At 38.1% G+C, this 20,792-nt stretch overlaps 1 protein-coding gene across 1 annotated transcript; it reads left to right on the forward strand.

Annotated features, from left to right (window-relative positions):
- Window positions 1-1,056: 1,056 nt before the first annotated feature.
- On the forward strand, window positions 1,057-10,148 carry LOC149018561 (histidine kinase 5-like). Its single transcript, XM_089152761.1, is given in 8 exon segments — window positions 1,057-1,296; window positions 2,713-3,072; window positions 3,075-3,670; window positions 4,843-4,899; window positions 5,216-5,443; window positions 7,993-8,086; window positions 8,189-8,395; window positions 9,572-10,148. Coding segments are annotated over 7 exon segments (1,497 nt in total). The 5' UTR covers window positions 1,057-1,296; window positions 2,713-2,942; the 3' UTR covers window positions 9,757-10,148.
- Window positions 10,149-20,792: the final 10,644 nt, after the last annotated feature.

Raw genomic sequence — 20,792 nt, forward strand, 5'->3', positions numbered from 1 at the left:
AACCATTACCGTCGATCAGTGCCATATAAAGCAATAGAGTACATTCGATCATTATGTTTTCCCTCTAACATAACAAAAAAACTTTTAGTTTACTATTGGGGCATACACTGGCTATGCCATAATATATTGGACTAGTTTAATATAAGATAGGTTAAAAGGTCAGCTCATTCCATTAACTTCAGAGCATAAAGAGCCTGATTCAACTCATACCATTGGCTTCGGAATTTTAAGGTGCTTGAAATTCAACTCATTCCATTAGCTTAAGAGCTTTTGACATGTTAATTAAATACTTGAATTTAGGTTTAAGTTTAAATATCTAGATAAGATTAGGATAAAAAAATACATCCTCATTTTTGGTGTATTTTAGTTGATTCTTGTGCTGACATAGAAATAACACTCTCTCATAGAAAACTCTCCAAAAGCTCCACTCAAGTTGGTGGTGGATAAGTAAGAGAATCAATGGCATTCAACTCATTTGTTGTCTTGTTGCAAAAATTAAAAGGGACCGACCATAGGAGACTTAAATGGATGAGCTGTGTGATCTGTGATGTATTTGTTGTATTAAATAGAAGAGTTTTAACGGTTCTAAGCTCTAACTTGCGTTTACCCAAAAAAAAACAGAGAAAGAAAAAAGAGGTTCTAAGTTTCTAACTCGCACGTTATTTGGCGCTGGCCCTGTACACATCACCAGAGAAAGGGCGGGTAGCAGTTTTATTTTAATTTAAAAACTCAAAATCCAACACCTCTGTCTCTCCTTCTTCCCCTTTCGTCTCTCTCTCTCTCTCTTCTTCAGAGGGAGAGACAGTGAGGGTATGATAGGATCTCCTGAGCTAAGATTGATTGGCTCCTCAAAGCAGAAGCAAATACCCAGGGGACGAGCAGCAGAGACAAGCAAATGAGCTTGATGAATCTTTGCGAGAGAGAGAGAGAACCCAGAAACCGCCATTAAACAACTCTTCAAGGCACATTCCTGAAGTACAATATTTTATTTTTGGACCTCAATAGCACATGGGTTCTTCTCTTGTTGAGGTGTGGTCTCCTCCCACGTTGGTAATTCCTTTTCGCTTCACATGTTCCTCTCTCATGTTTATGCCTTTTTGACCCCCTTTGTTTTTCTGCAACTGAGGGCTTCTTTGTGTTGCTTTTATTGAATACTCCAAGTGAATTCTGTTGCTGCATTAAGATCAAAAGAAGAGAGAGAAATTAATCAGATTATCTGAATCTGGGTCAGGGACGTACTTAACTGAGACCAGAGAAATCAGCTTCCTGGGTCCTTTAAGTGATTTAGATCTGGAGGTCAGCTTAATTGCATTATGCTTCTGTAATTGTTTCCTGGAATTTTTTTCTCACTTTTATGTTAAGAATTTTCTTAGATACGGATATTCAGTTTTAGCAATGCATGCAGCATGTTTTTGTGGAAGGAAAGCGAAATTTAGTTTTTAGTCTCATCTTGGCGGTGGGTGTTGTATCGCCTTTGATGTTTTGGTTGAAGGAAGAATTATTGTTTTTGGGTGGGTGTTGTATCGCCTTGAGTCAATGAATCTTGCTGTCTTTTCGTTTTCATGTTTACATTGATGGAAATAGATTTTGATTCTTGGATGCATTTTTCACATTCTTTGCCCAATTGGTCTCTGTTTCTTTTGGATTTCACTTACAAGTAGACTGCTTTAGGCAGATGCTGTTTTTGGTTACAACTGGAAGAACCGTTCATCCCTTGTTTATCACTTGAGTGCTTTTTCTTTTTATGGTAACCTATCTGTGCTTGTTTGGCGAGTTTAAACAGGGTCATTTATGACTTCGAATATTGGAAAACCTCACAACTTTTCTAGTGCCACTAACACTAACTGTTTTGACTTTGGGTCTCTATTGTGTGTTGGTTAAAATCTGTTTCAAACTACTATTGATTCCATACTGAACCTGGTTAGAAGCTTGGAGTTCTTGACATTATTATTTCTTTAATGAGAAATATTATTCTGATGATTTTTCCTTTCTGATTCGATGGAATAATGTCAATCCTAGTGGAAGACTTTTTTTTTTTTAAACTGTTTCTAGCATTTATGCATATCAAATGTCAGAAACCAGTTCATGTTGCCCCCACTCCATCCTTTTCCTCTGAGTTCTTTGAAAATAGTGGATTAGTTGGGATCGAATTCCCATTCTGCCAAGGGAATGGCTTCCTACATATCTATTTTATCTTTTATGTGGAGATTTGAATTTGGGAGATGATCGACTTGTTGATAACTGCATAATTGACGGTGTAAGAAAAGAAAAATTAAAATGAAAAGTTGCCCTGGCATTCAGGTGCTATATGTAGAAGTTCTTTCTATTTGACCTTCCCCCCCACCCCCCCTTCTCTCTCTCTCTGTGTAAGAGTTTCTTATGTGGCGAAGATTGGTATCTTTGTTATTGAAAGAATCTCCCTATGATCTCAGGCTTTTATTTTTTTTGGATGAATAAAAAATATATTAAACGAAAGGAAACAAGAGAACAAGGCCTTCAAGCAGAAAAGGAGAATTAAGACCTCAGGCTTGCTTGTTAGTTTGTTTACTGCTGTTGACAGCATCTTCCCAGCATTTCCTTTTCTATTTCTAGTTATTCATTGTCATTTATTGTATTTCATGTCATTTATGTATTCATATGGTTCTCCCTCCCCTTCACCCCCTTCAAATGAAGAAAAAAAACTTATATATCTTGATTTTTATGTTTGCACAGATTTTGTAACCTAGTGATGGGCTTAAGACAGTGAAAAGGACATCAAAACCAGTCAATTTTTAATGCTACAAGTGTCTTTCAGCTGACTCTTCTATTGGAACTGACATAATAAGAATGAATGTAACTGAACTGATTTTAGATGTCAGTGCTGCAATACTGTGTTCTGTAGCTTTACAGAGCTCAAGTTTTCTTATAGAGTTATACATTGGATGTGATATTTAGTTCTTAGCATGGATTCTGAGATGGGAACTGATCCTGACAACATGGACATGGAGATTGACATGGAAGAAGAAGTCCTTTCTTCGATGTGGCCTGAGGATCTTGGAAGTAAAGTTGGAAAGCAGTTCAATATGGAAAAGCCTGGGGGGATCTGTTGGAGGAGGTTAATTTAATAGAGGAGCCTTCAATAGTTGATTTCAAGCGTCTCATGGAGTTAACCAACTATAGTGAGAAAGGTTCCTCTCAGTTGTCATACCTTGTAAAGCACTGGGAGTACAAGCAGGCTAACGCCATCCGCCTTCTCAAGGAAGAGATGGACATCCTAAACAAAAAAAGACAGGAAGTGGAGCTCAAGAAATTAGAAATTCTTGAGGATATCCGGTGTGGGGAAGATAAGTTTTCTGGTGATAAGCGTCCAATTTCCATTATGGATGAAGGTTATAATCTACTGGAAGATATGCCTAAGAAAAAGAATGATTATTTTGTTCAGAATAAAAGCCTAGAAATTGATGCTGAGTTTGATACTTGTAAGTACTGGAAGCAGCGGGCTTTGCAACTAGAGAAACTGCTGGAAGCAAGTATCCAGCGGGAGCAGACACTTGTGCAGAAGTTGCAGGAAAACATTAAAAATCTTCAAAATAAATCCTCACCTGTCGAAGAATTGTCTCAGATTTTGAAAAGAGCAGATAACTTCTTACATTTTATCCTCCAGACTGCACCAGTTGTCATTGGCCATCAGGTATTTTCACTCTAGATTTAAAAATTTTTTTTTTTTAAAATCTTCAGTGGATCAGCTACATGATTATAATTTCTTCATATTATTTGGACTGTAGATAGGGAAGAGTTATAGTCTTCTCCATTTCCCTTTCTTAGCTTGTTCTGGCTTCGCGGTTGTCATTGAAAAAACTATTCTGAGTCCTATTTGCAGTACAGAATTTTGAATGACATTTATCAACATAAATAGAGATCTGGGACATAATGCATACTTGATACACCAGCATCAATAAAATGAAAACCCTCTATTTATTTTGATGAAAATTTTATCATAAAGCAGGCATCATGTCATTTTCTACTCTGTCGTTCAATTCTTTTCCAGATTGTGAGCCAGCAAAGAGTGAAGGAAATATAAAGAAAAGGAAATTACGTGAAAAATAAAGGAAAATAATTGTGGATTCTTTCGTAGTTATTTCATGTCTAGGCCCATCATCTCTTTCTCCCTATGCAAGTGTATGTGCGTTTGTCATTGAGTATGACCATTACATGCATTTGCCACCACACTTCTCTATTTCAATATTACTGCTGCTGTAGCTGATCTAATGTTTTGCAAGTCATATTATCATTATTCCATTTAACTGTGGGATGTGGAAGGATTTCTGAACCATGACATACTCCTCTATGGTCTCTACTTTCAAGGTTGATTTAATTGTCAACTATCACCTGAAACATATTTTTGGTTTCTCCTTGTTGTCAGATCTTCTTCTTCCTGTCCCAGGTCTCTAAGGATTTTCTTCTTTAAAAGTTCATGAGTATATAATTTTTTTTACATACTCTGTAGGCTGTTCTAAGAGCAGTTTGACCTCTGAAGATGCACTTTTCTTTGTTTCAGTGGAGAATGTTAATGTCATGATATTTTGTGATAAGATGCAGCTGACATAGACAATTTTCATGAGAACCTTCTATAGTTGAATGCTGTACTTCCAAACAGAAGTTTAGTGGTCCTGTAGTGTTGGCGGAGCTGTATATCATTATTAGTATCCAACTTCCATTTGTTAAATGGTGATGGAAGTTTCATCATTTCTAGTTCTACTGAAATACCTGATAGGAAAGGGATTCTTTTCTGCCTTTGGATTTTCTTTGTTGAGGAGACACTGTAGTGACATTACAAGATAAGTTTTCGTGCCTTCTGTACAGGACAAAGACATGCGGTATCGATTCATCTATAATCATTTTCCAAGTTTAGAAGAGCAGGTAACTTTGTCACCAACTTGTATCATGAATTTAATTTACTTAAGCTTAGCTGTATTTATTTGATTAAAATTTATATTTGTTCTCAATTATTTCTTTTAGTTGAGCAACTGTGACATGTAACCTGAAGAACATATTCTCTCCTTAATGGAATAAATTTTCACCCCCCCTCCCACCAACAAAAAAAAAAAGAGAAAAAGGAAAAAAGAAAAAAAGAAAAAAGGAGGCAACATCTCCCATGTATACTAAGTAATTAGCCATAAATTCTGTTTGCATACACTGAAGTGATGTTTTCCTCAAATCTGTGCATCTTGTTCAGGACATCATCGGGAAAACGGATTTGGAGATATTTTCAGGAGCTGGTGTTAAGGAAGCTCAGGACTTCAAGAGAGAAGTCTTGGAACGTGGTGTTCCTGCAAAGCGGGAATTTACATTTGATACAGAATTATTTGGTCTAAAGACATTTTTGATGTATGTGGAACCTGTATTCAGCAAGTCAGGAGAAAAAATTGGTGTGAATTATATGGGAATGGATCTCACTGATCAGGTAAACTTTCTGCAGCGGTTTATATTTCCTGGCGATCTCTAACATTTTGCTGGCAGTATTTGTCTATGTAATTTATTATTGGGTTTCAATAATGGTATTCTAACATACAGATTTGCAACTCTTACATGATAATTTGGTTTCGAAATGGTAAAGTTTTTTTTTTTGGTACAAGTGTACAACTTTACTTGTATCTTTTGGGATACTTTTCAGAATTAGATATTCAACGCTTAGAATAGTGAGGAAGGAGCAAGATGAAATAAAATATCAATATACATTAATACATATACTTATGGGTCTCTTAGCACCCTACCTCACAGGCTCACACAGACACACATAGAGACGCAAAAAAGAAAGAAATTCAAAAAAGTTAATGAATATTGATAACAAGGCAGTGAAAACCTATAGCCAGTTGACAGCTGATTGCATTTCTGAAGTAAAATCTGTTCATGTTATTCCAGTTGTCTCTAAATTCAAGAAAGTCTAGAAGATGGCAACTCTGAATTTAGTTTTGACATGTTTAGATGAAGAATTCATCCTTCAAATATTCTGCTGTCTTACTCTTGCAAAAGCCCAGTTGAGTCTACAGTTAGCATTATCTTATTCTCAAACAGTTTTTGAGATGACTTGGGGCACAGATTCAATGGGTAAAGTTTGATGAGTTTTTCGTGCACGACTTATGATAGCTACTGATTATAACTTCCATTATAGTTTGATACTTTGGCTACTCTTTTTTTTTGGGGGGGGGGAGTTGGAGTGTGGTGTTTGAAGGTAACATAGAGGGATACTGTACAATTTTGCTTCCTGTTCCTTTGTGGCACTTCAACAGTGAATCAACCTAAGTAGTGGTGTGGCTATTCATCCAAATATATATATATACTTTTTTTGGTGGTGTAGCTGTAATTTACTTTGCTTGTTGGTGTAGTATGTTGAGTAATCTGTAGGAAAATCTGTTGAGAACAAAAGAAAACTTAAGTTTTCAGTTACTCCAGAAAATTCGGCGTAAAGATTTTGAGAAATAGATTCTCATTGTAGTTAGATTCTTGAGTGCTTGGGCCTCTTGGATAGTTGGTTGATGTCCAGTATCAGATACAAGCAATCTGTTTTATTTTCAACAACTGCAACAACCACATGAATGTGGGCTGGTTTTTGACACTGATCTGGAGATTAGTTCCAGGTTGATTTGTTTCTGCATTATTTGAAATAGGCTAACCTGTGATACACAGAAATATATTATTAAATAAGATTGAGAAAAAGCCACCACAGCAGATCCAATTAGGTCTACAACCAGATGAGGCATCCTGGCCAATTGGGCCTAATATATAAGTTTCTTGCCTTGTTGGGTTTGCAATCCTACTTGTTTGTGTTCTGATCCTTGAAGTAGCTTCCAGTCTGACAGGAATCTTGATACCGTAAAGAAAACTGGGTAGAAATGAGAACAACTTCCTAGAGTAGTTGGTTTTGGTAGGGGGTGGTGTGGTAAAGCCATCCCCACCAGGAGGTGTTGGGCTTGGGTTGGTTCTCATCTTCCCTTCCCCCAGTAGAGTAGATACCTACAAAAAGAAGGGGCAGAAATCACGAAAGAGAAGAAAAACCCAAGAAGAGCTTATTTCTTTATGCAATGAAATCCATACAAGGCATTCAGATAACTGATAAAGAAATTGATAGCTCTCACTGTTTTCAAACTTTTGATGTTTTCAATTACAGTTGCTTTATATTGTTTGACATGTAGTAGCCTTGTGGTATAGATTCCCGAGGAAAGTTTTGTAATCATTTCCCCATGTGACCACATCATTGATTCCAATCATACCATTTTGGTTGTTAAAACTTCACTTTACTTTGCATCCATTTCTTTTTTTTAGCTAAAATACAAATTATATCCAGAAGTTTCTTTTTCTTTTTTTGGTTTGAAAAATTTCCTGTCCAGTCCAATCAAACAGATGCCTTAAGGAAGGTGAAGTTTGGAAAAGTTTGAGATTCATATAATTGGGAAAATTTACTTTCAGCTATAGCTGATCACCTGGTGATGGTAGCTTGCCATGTGGCAGAAACCCATCCACCTTCTGAGTCTCGAAATTTCACCTCGGTGATGAGCTCCAAATTTTAGCTATAGTTGATCACCTGGGGGCAGTAACCATCATAGTTTACCCATTGTGCCCTATAAATATAAAGTTCCCTTGGAGATGAGCTCCTTTCGACTGTAAAAGTTAGATGTAATTGAAAAGGCATATGATGCAAGTCTCGTGTAAGATGTTCCACATTAGTGACCTCTCACTTAGAATGGTTTTTCTTCTGTGAATCCTTTCTTAATGTCTTCAATGTTGGTTCATTCCTTTGTTAACTGGATACATCATATGTATTTTCTACTTTTAACTGCTTCCTGTAGAAAACAAACATATGGTTGTCCAGTCTTAATGAAAACAAATTATTTTTATTAGATCTCATTGTAATTAACTTGATGGTCGTTCAATCTAATGAAAAGCAACCTTATGTTCAGTCAATCATATCTCACCACAATAACTGGGACATGCTATGTTGCTGATGCATGACAGGTGATAAAAAGAGAAAAAATGACAAAAATTCGAGAAGAGTTAGCTGTTCAAAAAGCAAAAGAAACAGAACTCAACAAAACGATCCATATAACAGGTCCTATCTATTTACTAATCTGTGAGTACTCTTGAATTTCATGTTGGTGCACTCTGAGTGAAACAAGGAATACTTACTTATCATGATTTTTCTTTCTTGCAGAGGAAACAATGAGGGCAAAGCAAATGCTAGCAACGATGTCTCATGAGATAAGATCTCCTCTTTCTGGTGTTGTTAGCATGGCTGAAATTCTTACCACCACAAAGTTGGATCACGAACAAAGATCATTACTGGATGTCATGATATCATCTGGGGATTTGGTCTTGCAACTTATTAATGACATACTTGACCTTTCCAAAGTTGAATCAGGTCTGAGATATAATCTTATTTTGGAAGCCTCATTTTATGGATCACCCATTTGTATGATTGCATATGGGCTTGTATCAGTATAGATTCTCGTTGTCCTGACTAGTTTTAGCTTTAGTTCACTGTACTTAAGCCAGGAGTAAAATGGATTGAGTGCTTAGTCTTGCAAATGTATTTATAGACATGGAAATGTGAAATGGGGTCCTATTCCAGTCTTAGTTCAATAATCCATAAACCTAGAAGGTGAGAAGAGTTCCAAATCCTCCTCTACTAGGGGAAACTTTTTGGGACTCTAATGGTCTCCTAATGGGTGCTTCACATCATATATTGGCATTGCTTTTAATTTTACTGCTAAGGTTATAGCTTTCTTTATTATTGATCATTCAATGGTAAGGTCAAATGTACTTTCCAAACTGGATCAAAAGTGACTCCCAGGCAGTGGTTTTTTGTATAGAATCAGAAAATATTTCGTGTCTTTTCTCCAACAATGGCTCTCCTTGCGGCCATATGTATCCACAATCAAGAGAATATCTTCTGCTTTTAGAGAGGCAAACTTGACTGAAGATGCATTTATTCAACAGTGCCACATGTTCCCACTGGCCTAGTTGATGTACTTAATTCCCGATTGGATTCTTGAGAATCTTAAATGGCAAGCTTAGGATCGGCCAAGATTTAGATTGATATCTAAGTGACTGAATCAGGGTTATTTCACTTTTAGTTAGCTTAAGGTGTCTGCTAATGGTAATGCTAAAGGTGGATCCTTGAGTTGACTTCCATAAGTTGAGTTCTTCATTGGTTGCATGGCCAAAGGTGGAGGTCTCTTCTCATTGTTGTATTCTACTCATGCCATCTGGGTATGCCTGGATGTTGATCCAGCATTGTTTACATTTTTATTTTTGAATACAAAATATTGCTGATCCTAAGCTCGTCTACCTCCCCTCCCCACCCCCTCCCAAAAAAAACAAAGAAGTCTCGATAGTGCTCGCATTCGAGATTTAGTTCTTGGATTTGATTATGGTGTCATAAGTAGGAGCTGCTAGTGAGCTGTGTAGATCTAAACAAGATTTAGATGTCATTTATTTCAAGGTATCTCGAGCTTCTCACTGGTTTGGGGTAATGCTGATTATATTCTTAAACTTGGATTTGGATATCATTTTTTGTCGTCTTTGATTTCTTTAGGTGCGATGAAGTTAGAAGCTACAAAGTTCCGGCCCAGAGAGGTGGTTAAACATGTACTTCAGACTGCAGCAGCATCATTGCAAAAGATGCTGACCCTGGAAGGACATGTAGCAGATGATGTTCCTGTCGAAGTAAGATATCTTCCTTCTCTCTTTCTCTCTCTCTCTCTCTCCAACTCCAAGTGATATGGGTAAGTCCCAGTTATATTGTCTGCTCATGTAGGTAATTGAACTTTGTCCCCTACATAGTGATTTTAGTGTGTGGATATCTCATGAAATCCCAAATGAAGGGTAGAAATATGTGGAATTTACAGTAACAGAGAGAGTCTTATATCACAGTGCAACTATGAGCCATTCATGTCTAGTGTTTCAACATGACTAGAGATTCCAAGTCCCTGTATCCCTGTATTGTTTCAAAAATAATGGTGAGGGGACTGCTGCGATTCTACTCTGTCTTGGTCCTGTATGAAGAATGAATGTGATGATCTAATGTGTAGATGATATCTTGATTTAGCCATGGTTCAAGAACTTGAACTTGAAGGGGAATCTTTCCCAGTCAAAATAGTGTGTTGAGCCAAGATCTTGGTTAGACATGGGATTGGCTTTTTTTTTGTTTGGGATTGGGGGGGGGGGGGGGGTTGGGGAGACCTCAAACCTCCATCTGAGTATTAGGTATCTCTTGAAGCTGAAGCTTGCTGTCCTGCAGTGGTGACCTCAGATTTATGGAAAAAAAGAAGTAGTGAAAATGAAAGTTTCATTTCTGAACCAACTTAAAAAAATTGAAGTAAAACTCTAAAATGGCCTAGTGTATACATAATATACTCATACAAAGTTGTGAACTCATACATTAATGTCCAAAGAAGTCTTTGCATACCATACACATAAACATAACACATGTCCATAATTCAAGTTAGATTAGCTTCAGTAGCATACAAAAACATTTGCACAAAAGTTCTTGAAAAAATTTAGATTTGGGAGCATATGATTACCTTGCTTGTAGGTTAGCTTGAAAATGAATGGAATCCTTGTAAATATGGGGTAGAAGTGCTAGTAACCACCTCCAGCAGTTCTTTGACCAAGAATCTGATGTAATGGAAGATTTGAGCTGCACAAAGCTTTGAAGAACCTGGAAAAACTCCTCTATATTAGCAAGATTGAGTCAAGATATCTTAACTCAATTGAGTTTGAGACTTTTTATATAAGGTGCCAGTTCAAGTAGCATTGAAATTGAAATCTTGACTCTACTGAGATATCAACCAAGTTATTCGAACTTCCTTGGCATCTCGTCTTGCCAAATCATAAAAGTGAGATATCCTGTGAGATCTCACCAAGATTTCTCAAGTTCTCGTGCCATGGAATAATCTTTCTTAGTTAATTGTGTTAATACTTGTTGTAAGTCAAGAGGTTAAGTGAGAAGGATAGTTTTATCAGTTAGTATGCTTTTATTATTTTAGTTCCACTTCTGGTACTCTTGTATTCTTTCTTTTACATTATTATTATAAATAAAAGGCTTGCTATGTCACACTGGCATAAGTCAGAATTCACTCACTTCTTTTAGCATGGTATCAAACCTTGGTCTGATCCATCTTTGAGCACCACCATCCCTTTGTGTGAACCACCAAAAAAAAAAAGAGGGGGGAACCATCGCAGGAGCAGTGATGAGGACATCAGTGAGCAGTTCCAAGTTTACTGGCGACGCTGACGTAGAGATCATCCCACGACAACATATATGTGGATGGATGATGAGTTCGGAGGTTATCGGATTGCTAGGATCCTATGGTTCAATGAAAAACACTGCTCATAGACAGTTTGTCATGTTATTTTCCTTAGTCTTAGTGGGTTGGGTAGTAGTTTACTATTGAAATATTTTAATTTCATGTTTGAGTCTTTATGGGCTGGGCCTAGAGTTTATTTTGGCCCAATTTTGAATTATTTTGGGTTTGGGTTATATTTACAACTTAATTGGGGTTATTTTGGGAATTAAACATATAGGGTTGTGAGGGTTCAATTTTTTTTATTTAAACCTTGTATGGAATTCGTTTTTGGCAATCAATGAATGAATGAAAGAATTAAAGAAAAGAGCTCACGTTGCTTTCTCTCTCTCTCTCTCTCTCTCTCTCCCCCGCTGAACCAACACTTCTCTCTCTTTCCTCCTTTCACCCTTGTTTCCCACTAGAAAAATTCCCCTTGCTCTCCTCTACAAAGATCTACTCTTTTTTTTTTTTTTTCTCAAAAAAGACCTAGTTTCTTTCCTGGAAATCTTCTTCTTCTTCCCCAAACCCCACGGTTGTTCTGTTTTTTTTTTCTTGCAAAAAAATCTTTTGTTTTTTTTTTCCTTTTTTCTTCCCTCTTTCCCTTATACGGTAGTCTAGTTTTCTTTTGTTAGTCTCCCTTCCATTCTCTTTGTTTCTTTTCTTTCTCTCCCTTTCTCTTATCACCTACTCTCTTTCCTAGGTACACCATTATTTCAAAATATCTTTTTTTCCTTTCCTAGGATTCACCACTACCTCAAAATATTTTTTTCTTTTTCTTATTTCTATTCCTAAATACTTTCTAACCCCTGTTTTGCAGCCAGGATCAACAGGTAACTTTATCTCTCCCTAAATATTTCTTATTTATTTTTTGGGCGTAGTTTTGTTTACAACACTAAGACTCCCTTTACATGGTTAATTGTTGAATTCCTTGTTAGAAATCTGATATTGATTAGGACAGCTCTATTTTCTTTAAGTTTCTTAATACCCCTGCATTCAATTTAGTGTTATGGTGCCAAGATCCCCATCCCCTTGTTTCCTTATTGATTCTTGTTTAGTTGTGCTTACTAGTAGGACTTATTGTGTTTGTTTCTCTACTTTAACAGTCTTACATGCATGATTAATCAGAACTCAAGTGCTGCAAATTCCTTTCTTTACTATCTGTCAAGAATAGGTGTCTAATTCTAAGAGTCTAGTAGCCCACTTTGTAGGTCCCCTAGTTTCTAGGGTTTCTCCTACATCAAGCAAAGCCTGCAACTCTGATCGAAGGAGGAAAGAAAAAACCTTCGTAGCACCACCATCACTATTCCACTAGTGTCGCCAAGCCTTTCTAGTCTATCGAAGCTGTCTGTTCTTCGTCTTTCTCCATCGTTACAACCTGCAGAAGCATCTATAAGCTACGACGCCTTCATCCTCACCTTCTTTCTTTCCATCGCAACCAAAACCCATCCACCTCTACATTGCCTGCAACCTATAACACCATCAGACCCATTGCAACCCACCTACGACTCAACCCCAGACCGATCGCCTGCAACCTGTACTTGAAACACCATCACCTGTAACCTCAATTGCTTTCGTAGAACTATTGAACACTTTTTTAATTCTTTTTTTTTCCTCCCTCCATCGCATGAAACAATTTTGCATTGCCATCTTCTTCCATTGTCTGCCACTTGTAACCTTTGTTGTGCAATTACCTTATGTTTTCTCCGTTGAAGGAAGAAGAAACCCATCGAACTAGAACAATGTTGTTCTTAACCATAACCCAAAACTTGGTCCTATTGAACCAAACCGAACCCAACCAAATCAAAACTAAAAAAAGAAAGAAAAAAAAAAAAAAACCAGCCCCATGTGTTCTATGTTATAAAGAAAATGACCTATTTGAGGTGGCGAGTGTTTTTTCCTCCTACCGAAAATATTTTCCCTTCATCCTTAATTAATCCCTTGTTCCCGTGACGGCTGACCCAACTACACCCAACTCTTCGTGCACATCCAAGGATTTTTCTATTCCTCGGGATCGTGATTTTCCCCCTCTTCGTATGACCACCGCTGCTTAATGGGACCAATTATCTTCGCTGGTCTCATTCCATTTCTCTTGCAATTGGTGCTCTTGGTCTTACTGGCCATCTCGATGGAACTTCTACCAAACTTTCTACTTCTGGTCCACAATATACTGAGTGGTATATAGACAAGTATTTGGTTATAGGATTTATTTTTAATTCCATTTAACCAAGCATAGTAGAGAGTTTTCATCTTCTTTATCCGTGATGTCGCTGCTACTATTTGGAGAGTTGCCCAAGATACATATTCTAAAGTAGGCAATGATGCACAAGTGTTTTAAGATTTGAAGGAAGATTCATTAGTTGTAACAGAAGTAGCTAACCTTGTTTTAATATTACAATACACTTAGAGGGTATTATTAGACATTGGATTTCTTTAGTCGATTTACTCCATACACTGTTGCGGATGTAGCTTCTTATCGTAAGTGGGAAGACAAGCTCGAGTTTGACTTTTCTCAAGCAGGCCTAAATATTGAGTATGAGATTCAGCACATATTCTTTCCTCGAGTCTTTCCTTCTCCTGAGCAAGCCTATGCCATGTTGATACAGAGGACAACTCGGTGGACAACTATGGTATACATAGACTCCTAATAGGTCAGCATTAGCTGCTGGTTTTGGTAATAACAATTTTGGTTCTGTGATTCTCGGCCTTCGGTAAAGTGTGAATATTATGGGAAAGAACGCCGGACAAAGGAGGAGTGTTGGAAGTTGCATGGACGTCCGAAGAATTCTTGTAGGAGAGGTAGGAATGGAACCCGAGGCAACAAGCTAGCATCTGCAAATGAGGCTATTTCATACACCCCAAGTACTCCAACACCTCTTTCCACAGATGAGCTCCAATAACTTTGTTGGTTGATGTTCAGGATTGATGTATCCTCTTCTGGACATATTCCCAATGCTAGTGTTGCCTCTGCCGTCACATCCATTATTGATTCCCTGCATTCCACAGATATTTTCGGTGTCATAGTGTTAACTCTATCTATCCCTCCTGGAAAATTGACTCTAAGGCAACTGACCACATGATAAGCTCATCCTCTTTTTTTCATTCTTATTCACTTGATTCTTTTGCCCAAGATGTTCAAACAATTGATGGGTCTTTCTCCCATCTCCGAAACAGGTTTCATTATCTGTTCTCATATACTTACCCTTTCTTCCGTTTTGCACGTTCACAAATTTTTGGCTAACCTTTTGTCTATTAGTAGTCTTGCACATGATATGAATTGCAAAATAACTTTCTTTCCTTCTCATTGTGTTTTTAAGGACCTAGAAAAGGGGCGTAAGATCGTAGTGGTAAACAAAAAGGGGGGGGGGGCTTTACTTATTGGACGGATCTCCATCAGCTTTTTCTATGGCATCTACATCGTCCTTTCATGCATTAGTGTTTTTATTATAGTGGCATAATCGGCTTGGCCACATTCTTTTATTAGTTTTGTCAAGGTTATTTCCTGACTTGGTTAAACATGTAATTTGAATGATTTTCATTGTGATGCTTGCATTTTGGCCTAACAAACTAGACTTGTTAATCCTATTTCTGATAATCATAGTAATATTCCTTTTTCTATTATACATACTGATGTGTGGGGTCCGTCTCGCATCGTGTATATCTGGTCATCGATGGTTTGTTTCCTTTATTGACTATTACGCTAGAACTATATGAGTGTATCTTCTTCACAAAAAAAGCGACGTGTTTTCCTATTTTTGGAATTTCCATAATATGGTTAGGACTCAGTTTGGGGCTATTGTAAAAATCTTGAGGATTGATATCGGGACCGAATACATAGTTGGGGTTTTTCCCTCTTATTTTGCTGACATGGGATTATACATTAAACTAGTTGTGTTGATACCCCTCCTCAAAATGGGGTGGTCGAGAGCAAGAATGGACATCTTCTTGAGGTAACACTATCCTTTATGTTCACTATGCATGTGCCTCCTCGTTTTTGTGAGGATGTAGTTCAAAACGCCACCAATCTTATTAACAGGATGCCTTCCTGAGTCTTAGATCAACGTTGTCCACTTGAGGTTCTTTTAGGGACAACCAACTTTATAGTTCCCCCTAATGTCTTTGGGTGTGTTGTTTTTGTTCGCAACCATCATAGTCATGGTAAGTTAGATCTTGGATTACAATGTATATTTTTGGGTTATCCTCCTACTCAAAAAGGGTATAAGTGTTACCATCCTGAGTGTGGTTATTTTTTTGAATCTATAGATATGGTTTTTCAAGAACAATTCCTTTCTTTTCTCCTCCTCTTCTTCCAGGGGAAAGTGTAAATGAAGAACCTCCAGTGTTCCTTAAGATTCCTCTTGAGATTCCTACCATTGAGTTTCCTTTGTTATATTTTCCTTTGGAAGATGAAGTGATCGGATAGGAACAACTGGTGGATGATGTGCGGTGGAGACTAAACCTTTGAAGACCTACCAAATGAAACAAAAATATCCCCTTCGAGCCACGCCGAGTTGGAAGCACCGACTCTTAATCGTGAAGAATCCGCTCCTCCTGGTGAGTCTGTCTTCGAACTTGATCTACCTATTGCTTTGAGAAAGCAGCCACGTACTTGCACTAAACATCCTATTTTGTAACCGTGTCTCATATTAGTCCCCTATCCCCATAATTTCGAGCTTTATTTCCTCTTTGTTCTCCACCTTTATTCCTAACTCATGGTATGAGGCAATATCTCACTCAAACCGGAAGAAAGCTATGGATGAAGAAATGCAAGCCTTGAAAAAAAACAAAATGTGGGAGTTGGTGTCTTTGCATGTAGGAAAACAAATTGTTGGATGCAAGTGGGTGGTTGTTATGAAACATAGAGTAGATGGAACCATAGGAAGATGTAAGGAAAGCCAGGTTGCCAAAGGCTTCACTCAAACCTATGGTAATGAGTATCAGGAGACATTTGCGCTTGTTGCCAAAATGAACATAGTTCGGGCTGTTCTCTCATGTGCTGTGAAACAAGGGTGGAATCTTCAGCAATTGGATGTGAATAATGCTTTCTTAGACGGAGAGCTTCAGGAGGAAGTATATATGGATGTGCCTCCAGGCTATTCTAGCCCTAAAACTCATAGGAAAGTGTGCAAATTAAGAAGAGCCTTGTATGAACTAAAATAGTCCCCTAAGGCATGGGATGGAAGGTTTTATAAGGCTATGACCTCCTATCGCTACAGGCAGAGTAATGCAGACCATACTCTATTTGTTAGCAGGATGTTTCTTATACTACAATACTTCTGGTTTATGTGGATGATATTGTTATCATAGGAAGTAGTGAGGAAAAAATTACAGCCCGGAAGACTTTTTTGGGGACAGAATTTGAGATAAAAGGCACAGACAAACTTAGATATTTTCTCTGGTTAGAGCTGGCATACTCAGCTAATGGTCTCTCTCTTTAGAGAAAATACACTTTGGACCTACTAAAAGAGACTGGGATGTTAAGGTGTAGACCTGCTGAGACCTCAGTGGAGCCCAATCATCACTTGAAGGCAAAGGAAGGAGAACCAATTGATAAGATTAGCTATCAGAAACTAGTTGGGAAGTTGATCCATCTGACACACACTAGCCGGATATCACTTTTGCAATTAGCCTGGTCGGTCAATTCATGCATGATCCTTACTCTTTACATTTTGATTCTGTGTATCACATCTTGAGGTACTTGAAGGCATCCCTAGGAAAAGGCATCTTAGTCTCTTCCCATGGGCATCCTAGAGTTGAAGCATAAAAAAATGTAGATTGGGCAGGAAGTCCAAACGATAGGAGATCTGCCTCTAGTTATTGTGCATATGTAAGGGGTAATCTAGTGTCATGGAGGGGCAAGAAATAGGCTGTAGTTGCACGGTCTAGTGCTGAAGCAAAGTTTAGGGCTTTGGATTAAGGCATTTGTGAAGTAATATGGTTGAAGGGTCTTCTTCAGGAACTTGAGACAAATCTATAAGAACTCTAACGGCTGTACTTTGACAGCAAATCATCAATCAATATAGCTCATAATCCAGTTCAGCGTGACAGGACTAAACATGTTAAGATTGACAGATATTTTATCAAAGAGAAGGTTGAGTCTGGTTGATTCAGATTTCCTTTGTCACATCTGATAATCAGCGTGCTGTCGTGTTCCAAAAGAGTTTGAGTGTAAAGTTGTTCAGTAGCATTATTAGCAAGTTGGGCATGATAGACATCTATGCACCAACTTGAGGGGGAGTGTTGTGAATCAAGAGTCTAAGTGAGAAGGGTAATTGTATCAGTTAGTATGCTTGTGTTATTTTAGTCCCACTCCCACATCAGGTACTCTTTGTATTCTCTTTTCTTTTTACATTATTCTATATAAAAAATTTTTTTTTAATACATAAAAAAAAAAAAATATAAAAAAAAAAAAAAATAAAATAAAAAAACAAAAATAAAAAAAAATAAAATAATAAAAAAAATAATAAAAAAAACATAATTAAGACTTTTAAATTTTAAAATAATAAAACTAAATGAAATTTAAAATTAAAAAGTTAAAGAATTAAGATTGAACTTAGAGTTAAGTCAATTGAAGACTTTTAAATTTTAAAATAAAAAACTAAATGAAATTTGAAAATTAAAAAGTTAAAACTAAAAACTTAACCTATTAACGTAGTTAACACAACTCTCAACTACTCAAACTCGAGTTTCAACGTTTCAAACAAAGAAATTCATGGATCATTAATTACATTTAAATAATACAAAAAAAATTATTTACATTTAATATGTTTATTTTATTTATGTAAAAGACTAACGTGGGCTAACCGGCGCAGAGCCGTTCAGAAATTTTGAGGACCCTCAGCCCAATTACGACCCGTCAAGGATCGGTTCGGGCAGTTTAGGCTAACGAGGCCGGTTCGATCAGGTTTTAGCAGAGTTTGGGTTGAAAATTGACACCCCTACTTATGATGTTTGCTTCCTTGCTTTGAAATCTATTAATGTTGGTATGATATGGAATGTGATATATGTGAAGGAGAGGAGAAATATTATTATTTTCTCTGCCTTATATTTTTGCTTGGGTTGTGGGTTCGCCCATCGCCTAGTTGTATGATTGTAGTTGTGGTTGGGGAATGGGGATTGCTCTTTTGGCATTTCTCTGTAGGATACCGAGAGAAGGCGGTATGGAATGCATTTCTATGGTGCCCTTGGTGATTTCCCTAATTAGTGATTGACATATTTAGGGCATGTCTAGAAATGTTGGGCTAGGTGACCTCTTGAGTTCTACTGCCATAGAGCGAGTATTGAGCCGGTTAACCGTGATGGTAGTGGTTGGGTCTGTCCCGAGCAAACCCACTATCATCATAGGAAAATGAGGTGCATAACAAATAAGAAGGGCTCATAGGCACTGAGACCCGGTGAAATGACCCGTGAGCAGACGCTGCAGGATCATCACATCTGTGCTGTGGATGACCAAGGTTAAGGGATGTAATCCCAACGGATGCCTCAGGTGGTGAGGATTACATTCATAGGTGGGAATGTATTGAACCAACAGGCACTAGGGCGTGAGGGGAGATCATCTGGACCATTGTGAAGTACGAGGCTTGTATGACCTGCCCGGGCTTAGGTTTGTCACGACACGCGCCGGATCTTATACCAATGGTGATGTGAAAAGTGGTGACTTAATCCCCGATGACGTAACAAATTGAGACTTTACCCAACAACCGGAGAACCGAACGGACGTGCAGCAGTGCGGGTGGGGAAGAGTGATGAGGCGCCAAAGAAGGGCGGTGTATGACTTAATGCGTGTCTACTTTAGAAACTACATTATAGAACTAGGAACCTCATATCATCACTTTGCATTTATTTAGTTATATTATTTAATACATGTTTTTATCTTGGGTGACATGGAAATTGTACTGAGAGATATGATGTGATTGTGTTCACCTCACTTGAGTTCTATGAACTCATTCCTTCATTGTTGTTTCTTTAGGTGTTCTACGAGTCCTTGAGGACCCTTTTCGTTGAGGATCCCTTACTAGGAATTGGTTAACAAGGCAGTGAAATTGGAAGAAGTGCGGGCTTTTTAGCGCTACATTCTGCCAAGGTGCTCTTATGGAAGTTCTTTCCCCTTCCAGAATTTTTTAGATTATTTCAGCTATGACGTTATACATTTTTTCTTTTGCATAACTACGATGTTTAGTTTTGAAAGGAAGTTTTTGGATATTGTGATCCCTTTCTTTTCATTCTTGATTATTAAACCCACTTGAAGCTCGATTTATTTCTTGTCCATTTAAATTTGCTTTTTATCATGTATTGTATACCGATTGTCACCTGAACACCCGGATCTTGTGGTGTATCACCCCATGGGTATAGGGTATGGTAGGATCATTTTGGGTGGGGTGTGACGGAAGGTGGTGCTGGACAGGGTCATGCCGAAGAGATACCCGTGGGGGTGATACACTTGGAGCCAAAGGTTCGGGACAATTCCATACAGCCCGTGATACGTAAATTTAAATGGATACTGAGATCAAGTTGGTTTGAAGTCTCTATTAAACGAAATAAAAATTGACCACTGTGTTAGGGCTCAATTCAGGCTAGACGTGGAGTTATCCGAAAAGAAGAGATCTATAATGTTGCGTTGAGTGTCTAAACATTCACAAGGAAAGACTCTCCATAGACGTCTTGACTAAGGACGGGGAGGGAGTCATGTGCACTCCCATGGCTTCTCCCAGTTTTCACCGTCTTGATAACCACTTGGTGGGGGATCCTCAACGAAAAAGAGGTCAAAATGTTTTGTAGAACCTCTGAAACAGCAAAATGAGAGGAATGAGTTCATAAGAACCCGAGTGAATGACACAATCACATCATCATCTTCATTACAATTCCATGTCATCATTCATAAGACAAATATGTATTTAATAATATAAATAAACAAATGCAAAGTGATGATATGAGATTCTATGCTCTATAATGTAGTTTTCTAGTAGACTGCGCTTGATAGAATCATACACCACCAGTCTTCCCGGCGCTCTCCTCACTCTTCCTCCGCGACCTCAAGCAGCGTCTGTGGGACTATGCGCGGCCTTGGAGCAAGTCTCATGTCGAGTCATGGCATAGGGCTCGTCACCCATTACAAACTTCCTGTGAAATATGGGCTCCCATAGGCGTGTCGGCACAGCCCCCCGCCCAGGCCGGTGCGAGTCATGCGTCTCGTCACTGCAATGCTCCGGATATCTCCCACTACGCCTAGTGCTGTTGGTTCAATTCATTCCACCTATCCATGTCTTGTCCTCAGCCCAGGCATCCGATGGATTCGCAGCCAACACCCGGTGGTCATCTACATACTCAAGACGGGATGATCTCCATGTCAAATCAGCAGTCATTTCGCCGTCTTGAGTGCCCATGAGCCATGAACTAATTATATGCAACCCTACACTCTATGATGATAGTGGCCTGCTCGATACAGACCCAGCCACTACCATCACGGGTTAA

The sequence above is a fragment of the Hakea prostrata genome, chromosome 4, assembly GCF_041222555.1.
Source record: "Hakea prostrata isolate BN-2017 chromosome 4, UWA_Hpros_2, whole genome shotgun sequence".
NCBI lineage: Eukaryota > Viridiplantae > Streptophyta > Magnoliopsida > Proteales > Proteaceae > Hakea > Hakea prostrata.